Below are 12,764 nucleotides of genomic sequence, written 5' to 3' on the forward strand. Positions count from 1 at the left end.
TCTTCTCAGAAGCTTGGCAGCCCACCAACAGGGCTGCAGACATATATGAAGAATTAGGGATAAATAATAAGCTAGCCCATAATCGGTCGCTAGGCAACACTAAGGATTAGTCTGATAGCCAGCGCTAAGCCCACCAAGACTAACATGACATGACGTCACCCTGAAATATAGCTGCCATTGAGGAAATCCAGGCTTTAAAATAAATAGAAGACAGTTGAAAGAATTTTCTTCACACCAGTGAAATTTTAGTCAAATCAACAGCTCATCTAATTACAACGGGCAGTTAAGAGACTACTATGAAATCCGCGTAAACACTTTCCAACCTTACATCACTAGTTATTTATGAGAAATCATACATCATGAATCAGTTTTTGAGTCACCAACTCCATACCTAAACTTCTCCATGCGGGCATGTCTCACACATAAGGATAAACAAGTGCTATATATTCTAACCATGTATATGATATCAATGGCAGAATATTACAACTTGGGGTTTAACTGAGTCACCGATACTCAAACAAATTACTAAGGCAGCAACAATACAGAAAATTCATGGTTCGATAAGATATGCCATCGGGCCCTTGAGTAAAGCTCTTAAAGTCGACTGCTCCAGGGAGAGGCTGACCGAATGTCGCTCGGGACAAAACCATCTGATAAATAACATTTCTTTCAATTTTAATACTTTCTTTCTCATCAAGAAGTGTTGGTCTTTTTAGACTGATGAAGGTGGACACTGAAGCAGGAAGTGTAGACTAACCATTAAGCTCATACTCAGAGTTTTGAAAACAATGTCTGGTGATGTCATTGTCATACAAATGTCATGGTTTAAAGATTTGGAACCAACTCCAAACTGGCTTGAGAATGTCTGCGGATCCCCCAGAGTTAGATACTGTGTGGCCTCGGAGAGAGAGGCCTGGTCAGAGCAGTGGCCTGTACTACGAAGCGGGGTTACTGGCTTATCAGGGTAACTTGTCGGATTTATGGTAGTCTGGGCAAAATGTAAGTGAACGAATATGAAGTCCATTTAAACTGCGGTACCTTAAATCCGACAAGTTACCCTGATAATTCAGTAACTCCGCTTCGTAGTACAGGCCACTGGTCTGACCTGTTCAGCATGTTGCCACCATGACCCTCAGCGGCAAGGTGAAGATGATGATGCTGATGAACATGATCATGATGAAGATGAACTCTTTAACTGCCAATTACTCAATCTTACCAATTTCCAAAGACTTGGATAATAATAAAGATAAGTGATAAGTCATTATATCCATCTTAAATTGGCGTTTTTTGTGTCAACAGAATTTTTGTTTTTATTTTTTTGTTACACGAATGTAAGAGAATATAGATTAAACTAACTGGGTTTTATTTTTTTCTCACTGTAATGTGTTGCTCAAAAACGAAGAACTGATTTTGCATTGCACTTCGCATGTGATAACGCAGGTCAACATTATTGTCGACAGTTACAGAGATCTCTGCTTGGTTACTTTTCAAAGTACATATCAGATGGTGCCATTCAACGTTCATGCACACCTGTGTATAAATGCAGGAACATTTCCCAGTAATGATTAGGAGCCAATCCCAGAGCAGCAACAACTAGACTGAGTGTATTTCTATATGTTTGCATCTAGGAGTGTCAAGTGGCACTGATGGCAGAGTTAACATGAAAGTCATGCAGAAGGTGCTCTTTGAATATTAGAGGAACTTTCAGCACCACAAAAAAACCAGGCTGTGGTACAAAGACTATATAAAAACTTTATTGATCCCCGAGGGAAAGTTTCTGTTACCCAGCATCATTATAAAAAAGGGTCACCTTACATATCTTGTTAAATGGGAGCTGTGTGCCCTTCTGCAAACCTCTTGTTGGCAAGACTGAGTTCTGAAAACTCCCGTAGAAACAAACCTGAAGCCCTAAGAAAACCACATGACATTCTCACATCCCTAAGCTAAACTCCCTTGAAAGTTCTGGGCAAATACACTCAACAGGGCCAGAAGACATGACTTTGAGAATGCGGGATAAACCCCAGCTTGATACAAGACCCAGCAATATCAGATAAACCATTGTTTGTTTATCTGATGATAATATTGAGATGAAAGATGAACACTCAGTTTGAATGTGATGGGATCTTTACAAAGAAAGAGCATCTCATACCCGACTGTGAGATTGTGACGGACAGAGCTGGAGAGCTGAAGGAGATGTAGAACCCACATCTTAGGGCAGGTTCTCCTTCTATAACTTCTTAGAAGCCTGATTTGCTTTGTTTGAAAATCTACCTTTCATGTACAGTATCCGTCCTCCCAGCTGGTCCACACAAACTCCAGGCAGCCGATTTGATTAAATAGGTATCAGTGCTGTACTCCACATTTTTGTAAACTTTTATCTTCCTTAAAATGCACTGCGCATGTATGACATTTTGTTCAACGGAAATGACAGTGTCACGAGTCAGATACAGGACTGGTACACAATACATTGAGTTTAAATAAGCTAAATGGAAAATCTGAAACAACGGGAACTTAAATCTTTAAATATGTATTACCAGGTAAGCATGAAACTGGTGGCATTTGGCAAATTATGTCTACTAGTACTTCTTTTACATTAAAAAATTAAAACCACTCACTCATTCAGTCATTCACTCTCACCTGGGTCACGGGAAGCCAGTGTGTGTTCTTAAGGCCTCCGAATCTGAAATTGCTAAAATGTCTTGGCCAGTAGTCTGATCCCAGAGATGCTAATAATGACTAAATAATTATTTTTGGAGATTTAGTTAGATGTTCAAGACAGTAAAATGCACATGCAATACCGTGCAACCAGTTATCCAAGCATACGTTTCAATATCATTTAGCCAGTGGAACAACTGGATTGAAGCATAAGTTGAAGCAAAATGTAGGCCTACACATAAACAGTTATATTTTTAAGTAGGCCTAAATAAGAGAGTGTGTGTGTGTGTGTGTGTGTGTGTGTGTCTCAATGGAGCAGTATCCCATCCTGGCTGCCTCACACAATCCTCTTTTACAGACAGGCTCCATACTCCAGCTATTATAATTGGCTTATTGAAAACGTATAGATGGATGAATGAATAATTTAATTTATGCATGCTCTCGGTGCTGCTTCACAAAGGCTATGCATATTACAGCTTCACAAGAAATATCTGGAGCAAGCCGGTCATGATCGCCACTTTTCTCCTCTGTAAATAAGAGGATGTGCAAATAATTTGATGTTTATAATGAAAGGTTCCAGAAGAGCACTGTATGGATTAGTAACCCGTTATATGTCTGTAATATCAAGAATAACTATTGTCGGGACCCCCACTTTACATGTGTTCAAATGGGGGGGATTAAATATTACACATATTGTACAAATCATTATATACACACTCACACACCATTTATATAACCCTGGTTAGACTAATAAGGAAATGATTACTGATTTCATTCAGCAATACACATAGCATGTTTATTGTTCGCCAGTTTTTATGGGTACGGCCCGTTTTCGGTGTACAGTAACTAACCGGCGGTCCGTGTTTCCGGCCGGCAGGTACGGGCGCAGCCTTCCCGTAAAAGTGAGCAAAGTGGCCGATTTTTTAATGGAGGTCAAAAATGTGTCGTACTTCGGGGACTTGAAAAGCTCACACAAAAGCACTATGCTGCCCGTCTAAAAGCACTTATATATAAAAACACGGGGGTTTGAACGGGGTTACGATTAATGCCCTTCGTCATATGATTGTTTCTCGTTCGCTTAGTAAATTATACTGCGCAGATGTTACTGTAAAACTGATACAGCATGGTTGGTAAAATTATTAATTTATTCGGATATGCCTCAGTCCTGCTCTGCTGTGTTTAACTTTTTTTGTATTTAATCAATGACGCTCCTTTAAACGTGGCTGTCATTTCTTGGGATGTTTTCAGTATAAGCCCGACCTGTCACACCATAACGGAACTAGGTGGATTAACCAGTACTTCCCCCACCAACATCCATTTAGTTAGCCGATAGATAGCGAGATTTAAACGTGCAGGTGATGCATCGTATTGAACAGGACACGACGGAATATCAAGTGTAGTCCGCATGACAGTAAATAAACTATTTTTTATCCTAAATACAAAAAAGTTTGAGACGTGTTATTGAAATGGGCAACTTGCGTCACGTTAACACTTACCGATTGTAATGCGCTTTAATTTTCACGTATTCCAGGTGTAGGTCCATCATAGATTCTTGTTTGGTAGGCATTGTAATCCGCAAAATAAGAGGAGAGAAATCCCCAATAAATATCCTAACAGCTTCCTTTTAAAATCCACGAAAGAAACTTTCGCAGAAGAGAGCGAGCGAAAGGCGACAGCGGCTGTAAAACGTGCGATGTCTCACAATCCGACACATTTCCCTCCGCTCCCCACGCTTCTTTATTGCGGATTCAACAAGTTGACAGTTTTGCTGAGGGGGAAATCGAGGGCGAAGGTAGTTTTATCCGCCCCTGATTTGTCCAGTCGATGCTCCTTCGGCCGGTCTACCTTATAGTTAGGGGCGGAGAGCAATCCCAAGCGCAGCGCTCCGGGACACTGACAGGTCTGGGCCGGCCTACTTCACATCCACCTGTTGTGTGTTGTGGTTCTGTGCAACAACCCTACGAAGTACGGCTTCGTGGACCGGGAAAGCCATCTACTGTAGTAGCGTTGTGCGAAAAATTATCTTCATATAGCAATCGCTTCAAGATGTAAATACCTAACACTGGAAACGTTCTAAATGTTACTGTTGTAGATTATTTTTTGGAATTTATATATTGTAAAACTGTTAACTTCAGCTGACGTAACATGATGACGTTTTCCACATTCCAGTCATAGTTCGCCATCATCTGTGCGATATCTTAACGGACGTATGCTGCACCGAGATGGATGGTATTGTGGTGATCAAATTGAACTCGACAGTGCAACTCCACCCAAAAGCAGGTATTCCAACTTTCCTCAGTACTGACAAATAACTGCCTGCGCGATGTGCTTAAGTAAAAAACAGTACTGTTGAGAGTGTATTTGTGTCTTTTTTTTTGGCCAGCACATCCCATGTTATCCATGTATAACTTTAGACTTAATTGATGTTGATTACTGCAGCAACCGTGAGGTACATCGATCACTTCCGGTGAAGTGAACGTGCCCGAAGTCGGCTTATATAGGACTTCCTGTGGAGCTGCGGATGGAGCTGCTCTTATTGGCTGCGTCTGGACTCTGGACAGTCTGGAGTCGGTCTCTTGGGAAAAGTGGGGCGAGGCTTCTTCGGAAACAGCCAATTAAAATGAAGAATTGTTATCCAATAAGGAAAAACCACGGGAAACCAGTAGCCAATACAGAAGCTAATCGCATTGTTAAACGCATTGTTAAACGGGTTTCTTAATTTGTTATAACATGTAATGTTAGTGTGCTAATATGATTAATTATGATTATGATTCATTATTTAGGTTTTCCGTTTATCCAGCGGCCCTGTATCAGCTTTTGGGTTTAAGCGTATTCAACTCAACTCAACAATGGTATAATCATTCTGTCAATCACTTGATTAGAACCGATGACTTTTTGTAAACGGGAACAGATTCCTAGCCTGGAGAGCTACACACCGCTATTTAACGTTTATGTGAGATAGTCCAGTAAAATTCATGGCGTAGCCGACTTAAAAACATTTATTCTTGAATATAAACTAAAAATATATCCAGGTGGTCGAAAAAGCGAATATTTCCTATATTTGTGCGCCGCCTACCGGATTGAAATAGAACCATTTTGCTGTGGGTAAGAACTGCATATCTTGTAAGTGTACTTAGAAAAACATTGTATTTTAATATACAGAATATTTTTCTGTGGTGATTTTGATGTTACAATAAATTAATGTCGTGGGGTTTTTCTCAATATATCTGAAAACATTAATTTCATGATTTAAGACAGAAATGCCCAGAAAACGTGGTTATGTGCGTATAAACACATATTTAGAGCTTGTGTAATTTTTAAATGTAATATAAACATTTATAATTAGCATGATGATAGTATATGTATTTTACGTTTTGCACAATGTGGCCTGTGTGTGTGTGTGTGCTTGAGTATGCATGAGTGCATCAGCCGTGTGATTGTGTAATGTTATTGAGATTATTTTATTGTCATCGCTACTATCTGCCTGGGTTAAACAAGGCAAGGCAAGTTTAGTTATATAGCACAATTCAGACACAAGGTAATTCAAAGTGCTTTACAAAAGCAGAAGAACACATTTAAATATGACATTCAAAAGACAAATAATAATAAAATTACATTAAAATGATACTATATAACGAAATAGATTTAATTTATTGAAAATATGCAACGAACAGTAATGTTACTTTTTCATGTCAAAGACACCTGTTTCAACATTGCAAGGCTCGACTACATTACAATATGTAAAGTTCACTGGAAAGCAACTGCATGCATTTTTCAGTTCTTAAGACAGTACAATAGCAAGCAAAGTCACAAAGCACAGTATAACTCAGAAGCAGCAAAATGGTAATACAGGGACAACCACTTGGCAACAGAAGCATGTACTGTGGAAACCAAAAATACAATGCTGTATCACTGCAATTGATGGTATTTTTGTATCATTTTGAAAGCTTATTGAACTGTTTTGCATGTGGTGACTAACACAATGATCACTTACATATTTAGTTTTGGGTGTAAAATTAAAAGGGGATAATCTATTTTGAGCAACAAGACTAAAGCAACTGAAAAATGTGCCAAATGATGACAGTTGAACAGGACCATTTGCATACATGTCTGGTCTGCAGAAGTGACATTGCAGTGTGGGGATTACAGTTGTTCTGCAAATGTTGATTGTCATTTGAGAAATGCTCCAAATCAATCGAGAAAAACTGTATTGCAGATGCAATATGGTCCTCAATCTGAAGCACTGTTGTCACATGAAAGAGGTTGATGTTACCTGTTCACTGGATTATTATTATTATTTTTTTTTATATATATAATATCTAAGATATCAAACACATTATACAACTCAGATTCTAAATGTAATGAATTTTATTGAAATTAACTGTATAATTTGTGAGCCAATGGCCGTGTTTCTACATAGGTAGCAAAAACATTTAAATTATCATTCACTTAGTAATAACGCAAAAATGTCATGTTGAAAACATTATTGGTGTTGATATCAAAATTTGTAAAGAAATTAATGATTATTTATAATTCTATTTTGAAACCTAAATCACAGAAACTCAAACAATCTGTAATTGTAATGCAGACATTACAATTCATCGCAGATCAAGTGTTTACTTTAATTGGCATGAAAGTTGTATTAAAAATAAGGTCAGGGAAACCAATTTTATAATATTACATTGCATTGACCACTAATCACTTTGTTGCCAGGCCTATGGATGTCACAGATCTCTGCATTTTCTGAAATCAGTCTAAGGAGACCATTCCCTGTTTGTTTGTTTTTCATTATAATGTAGTACAGTCATTTTGGTCAGACCTGGCTGACTACATTTTTAATTCCTGTAATAGCTCTTATGCCTTTACTTTAAAAGATATTATCTGTTACTTAGTTGATCCAAGTAGCATCTTGCAATATGCGGTTACTTTTTTTTAATCTTCTCAGGTAAGTTTAATAGTCAATAGTCAAGAGGAAAAATAAGAAATCCCCACCTATTCTACAGCCATGTCTTTAAATAACTGATAACATCTTAGAATTGATGCAACTCATGAACAATTGCAAAAGTGCCTTTCTGTTGACTAAGAACTCTTGAATGTGTTTAATGTATGTAATTCATGAAAATCTATACCTACGTTATTGTTATTACTGGAATCTTTTGCTACCTTTTGTTACATGATTGTGATGACTGTAATATAATCGCGCCTGGTGCTGTATTATGTGACCTGTACCCTTTTTTTAAAATGACATTCTCGGGGCCTTTAACTTAACATACACAGCGCCCTCAACAGGATTCTGTCGAAACAGCACCCCTATTTCAGGCGGAACGGATCCTGCGAATAAGGAAACTGCCAAATAAGGAAACTAATTTAAGCCTCGTCCAGTTGCTTCTTTTTGTTTGTTTTGTTTTAACGTTAGTTAGAATTAACGATTATAATCCGCTTGGCATCGGGCGGTTCTTCGCTTCCGCAGTTGTGTTGTCATTATGTGACCGGCCTGATTTTTGTTTTAATTGGTACACGTATTACATCAGGTGTTTCACTAAAATGAGAACTAATGATTCCAGAGTGAAATGGCTGACATTCCAGCATGCTGAACTGTCATAAAAATGCTGTATGTCCTTGTAATGGTTAGTTACGCAAGTAACATTGAATCAACTGACTACAGCCGTCAATCTAAATCACAAGGAGGCAGTTTTACGATGTAGCCTACAGGCAATCAAGAATTTTGGATTACAGGAACATTATGGTCTGGCTAAAGTGCATCAATCTCTTATGATGACAAGAAAAGCACTTTTGTGAGTAAAGTTGATGCTATCATGATTTGTTTCCATCCCATCTGTCATGTTCCCGGTTGGCCAGCAGAGGTCTCTGCTTTTCCACTTGAGCTACCTGATTGCTCTCCTCTGTCAGACCCAAAACTTCCGATTGTGAAGGCAGAGGTGCCTCCATCTATATGGTGTTGTGGTACCTGTCTTTCCCTTCTTATCATTTTGACACATTATAGGAGGTGAGTGTTTTTTCTGTTTTTATAAAGATAAATCCTTTCTTTGCCTTTTGCACAAGTACACTGGGTTTCTTCTATTCGCCTGCCTCATCTAGCTCTCCAAAGCTTGGGGGGGTCACAGCACTGGGTCAACCAGCATGCAGCCCCTGGAGCTGGGGGTTAAGAGCCTTGCTCAAGAGCCCACGGACACACACATTGTTTTTCAATGGGTCGAAATGGGAGATACTACCAAATTCAGAGGGCATTATTTTTTTTAACATTCTACAGTAAAATAAGGCCCCAAATTAGGGTTAGCAAAATGGTATCAGATGGTATTGAGCTTTCAAACAGATCTTGACATTCTCTCACCTATCCAGATGGACATGTGGTCTGTCAGTTAAAAAGTCCAGTACAGTCCCCAAGATACGAATCAGTTCCATTCGCAAGTCCAGAAACTCCCAGGTCCAACAAAGTGAGTCTAGGCTGATGACGCTCCAACCCCAAACCTTCAACTCCTATGGAAAACATGTACATGTACAGCTATTTGTACATAATAAAATGCTTTTAAAAGTTAATATTTGTATTTTTTGTTATAGATTTGTGGTGTATTTTAGCAAGAAACAACTGCGAATTATTTTTTTCCAGTGTTTTTTCGCTCAGATGATCTCTGTTTACCATTATCCACCTAGCCAACACTACATATGCGTACCTAGCCTACCTCTCTCTCTCCACAAATCCTATCAAAAACATATACATAAGAAAATGCTTTTAAAAGATAAAATTGATCTTTTTGTTATTGATTTCGGGTGCATTTTAACGACAAATGACTGAGAATTATTTTTTTCCATTATTTTGATCTTGCTTACTGCTAGCAAGTAAGCTTGTGTTACTGTATCAAGATTATCAACAATACATATATACACCTACCTCTCTCTCCTCCCCCCAACCCTCAATTCATGTCGTTTTATAGGAAAGGTAACCTTAAATGACTTCTGTTGTGACCTGGCGCTATATAGAAAGTAAAATTAACTTGACCTTCAAGGGGGGGGCGGGAGGGGAAACACTGCGGTTTTGGTATATACTAGTCATAGTTCACACAAACCATTTGTGATCATTAGTGTGAGTGCAACAGGATGTAAGTCATTTCACTGCATGTTGTACCTGCATAACTATATGCATGTGACAAATAAAGAATCTTGACTTGTCTGACTCATTTCACTACTGGAATGATAGAGAGAGGGGTTTTAAGACTTCAGAAGTCAATTTACCTATTTTAAACCCATGTTTTAGGACTCAGAAGGGAAACCAGAGTACCCGGCTGAAACCAGTGCAAATGTAGTGATACAAAATGCAACAGCCAGAGTTCATTCAAAAACTAGCAGATATGATCGTATCAGCCCTGTTCTACGCTCCCTTTGTTGGCTTCCAGGTAAGTCTCAGATTGATTACAAGATCCTGCTATTAACTTTAAAGTACTGTATGGCCATGCATCAGAATGTCTTACAGATTTGCTAGTCTCATACAGCCCTCCTTGCCTGCTTCCAACTCAAGGAGCGTGATATCAGTACTTAGAGTAGGAAGAACTACGGCAGGCTGCAGAACATTCTCTTATAGAGCTCCACAGCTGTGGAATAGTCTCCTACAGAAGTGCAAGATGTAAAGCACTTTCAGACAATGTAATGTTGTGAAAATTGAATCAAACTTAATAGTGATAACAAACTTTAGCAGAGCTGGGGGGCAGCTGTCAAACCCCAGCCTTGGACATGTGAGGCCACCCTGTTACTTTGTCCACTGCATAAACACAGCGAAGATATAAGTAAACCAACTGATATTCCTGTGAAGATTCTCAGACATCCAGGTGAATCTGTCTGGTGGTTCAGTCATGGCAACTGGACTTCTGTCTTGTTAGGTAGAAACGTTTCACTGCTCATCCAAGCAGCTTCTTCAGTCTGAGGAAGGTTGTTAGTGATCACAAATTTATCCTCCAGGATAGTTTCATTTCACACCAGTGGCCTGTACTACCAAGCAGAGTTATTGGCTTATCAGGGTAACTTGTCGGATTTAAGGTACCACAGTTTAAATGGACTTCATATTCGTTCACTTACATTTTGCCCAGACTACCTTAAATCCGACAAGTTACCCTGATAAGCCAGTAACCCCGCTTAGTAGTACAGGCCCTTCCTCTGATTAGGCTCGCTGAGTGGAACAAAAGGGAGGGGGGAAGGTGTGGGTAGATGTAACAGTCAAAGTTAACTGTCGTTATGAGTGGTCCACCTGGTGGGGTTGTGAATTTGGTGTGATTTCCTCCACCTCTGTTGAGTGCGGGGTTGTTGATTTGCACGTGCAAAGCTTCCCTCACCTCTCTCTCAAACCACTTGTCTTCTCTATCCAGTATCTGTGCGTTAATGTTTTTTCCAAGACATACTGTCTGGGGTCTGTCTGTGATGGGTGTGAGTGCTATGGGGCGTTAGTGATTCAGTGATGATGTTGGTGATTTTTTTGGCAGTGGAATAATGGTAGTAGCACTGAAGCACGGAGGAACAATGGCTTGTCTCAGAGAAATGTTGTAGATATCTGTGAGAACATCTGTGAGTTGGTCAGCGCAGTGCCTGAGTACACACCCTGGTATGCTGTCGGGACCCGCAGCTTTTGGTGGGTTAACCCTGCGCAGGGTTCTCCGAACATCACTGTGGTCGAGACAAAGTATTTCATCATCCATGGTGAGAGGGGCTTTTATTGCTGTTGTGTTGTTATTTTCCTCAAACCGGCTAAAATAAGTGTTAAGTGTGTTAAAGAAGTCTGTGTTATCATCACAAGGTGGTGGGGGGGGGGGGGGGGGGGGGGGTTTGAAGTCCGTAATAGTTTGTGAAGTGTGCTTGGATTTTATGTCCATGAGCCACATTTCTCATTAAATTGTATTTGAAATATCACTGTCTATCCAGGTCACTCTGATTTAACTGTTTGCTTGGATCACATAAGCAGCATATATACTGTCATGCTACTCATCATGAATCATGCCAGTTTAATGAAAAGCATGTAACCTAATTAATGGTTTGTTGGTACTTGGTTAGAAAACGACTGATTTCATACAGTCTAATGGGAATTTTTTCTTTCACAGACATATTTAATTCTTCTGTGTGTTAATTATAATCTCTGTTACGCGTGCGGCCAGGCTGAATATAAAATCGGTGATGAGTGCTGTCCTATGTGTCACCCTGGTAAGTCACATTATACAATAGTGGCCACAAGTCTGTCCTCATTGCTTAGAAACGTCAAAGGAATCTGCCAGAATAACCAGCATCTCATCTGTTTCCAGGAACTCGTGTCTACAGACATTGTACAGCATGGACCAGCACTTCATGTGCTCCATGTACAGATTCCACATTCAATGACCAGCCCAATGGTCGTGAACAGTGCAGCCCCTGTACAGTCTGTGATGAAGGTAAAATTTCACTTCAGTTCAGCTATCCATCTTATTAACACATTCATGAAGTATAATACATTCATGTTTGTCTTGGTTGTTTCTATATTATATCTGGTTACTTTTCTCTTTCCTCCACAGACCTTGGTCTGAAAACAGTGAAGGAATGTGCACACTATTCAGACACACAGTGTGGGGTCCTGGAAGGGCACTATTGTATTAATCCTTATATGGGAGGGTGCAGGGCAGCCAATAAACACACAGCCTGCAAACCTGGACAGTTCATCAAACAGCCAGGTTTGTATGGATTTCTCATACTCAATGTATGTTTTAATGAGTGAAACCAGATACTCAGTTTGTCTTCTTTAAATAAGTTAATGGTTTAAAATTTGTTTACCTTTCAGGAACAGAATACACTGATACAGTATGTGAGGACTGCAGTGGTAATTCATACTCTGATGGTTCTTTCATGCCCTGCAAACCACACACAGAGTAAGTCTTCTTAATTTCTACCAATGATCAGGAAAATGTTATTTGTTTTTTTGTGAAGGAAAAATTATTTCCCTGTGACTCTGTATTACATTCTGTCTCAGTAGCTTCTACGGAGCCCCTGAAGGGACCGGGAGGGTGGGGGGGAAATCTTTGGTTTAAAAAAATGCACTTTTGCCAGATCTTGCGTACGGAGCCCCTAAGAGGTTAGGGAGG

General features: G+C 39.5%; 2 protein-coding genes across 2 annotated transcripts in view; one reads left to right on the forward strand and one right to left on the reverse strand.

Moving 5' to 3' along the window:
* Window positions 1-4,522, reverse strand: part of LOC111859098 (protein kinase C zeta type) — a 115,844-nt gene extending 111,322 nt beyond the window's left edge. The window contains exon 1 of the mRNA XM_072713517.1: window positions 4,152-4,522. Within this exon, the coding sequence (XP_072569618.1) occupies window positions 4,152-4,222 (71 nt within the window). The 5' untranslated portion in view covers window positions 4,223-4,522. The remainder of the gene's footprint in view (window positions 1-4,151) is intronic.
* A 92-nt stretch (window positions 4,523-4,614) lies between these two features.
* LOC111859099 (tumor necrosis factor receptor superfamily member 14-like) lies at window positions 4,615-12,579 on the forward strand. The gene is made up of 9 exons (XM_072713521.1): window positions 4,615-4,703; window positions 4,825-4,935; window positions 8,515-8,662; window positions 9,929-10,067; window positions 11,145-11,358; window positions 11,757-11,856; window positions 11,955-12,080; window positions 12,201-12,356; window positions 12,464-12,579. Exons 5-9 carry the CDS (start codon window positions 11,266-11,268, stop codon window positions 12,553-12,555), a joined length of 567 nt encoding a protein of 188 aa, XP_072569622.1. The 5' UTR covers window positions 4,615-4,703; window positions 4,825-4,935; window positions 8,515-8,662; window positions 9,929-10,067; window positions 11,145-11,265; the 3' UTR covers window positions 12,556-12,579.
* The last annotated feature ends 185 nt before the right edge of the window (window positions 12,580-12,764 follow it).

The sequence above is a fragment of the Paramormyrops kingsleyae genome, chromosome 6 (assembly GCF_048594095.1).
Source record: "Paramormyrops kingsleyae isolate MSU_618 chromosome 6, PKINGS_0.4, whole genome shotgun sequence".
Lineage (NCBI taxonomy): Eukaryota > Metazoa > Chordata > Actinopteri > Osteoglossiformes > Mormyridae > Paramormyrops > Paramormyrops kingsleyae.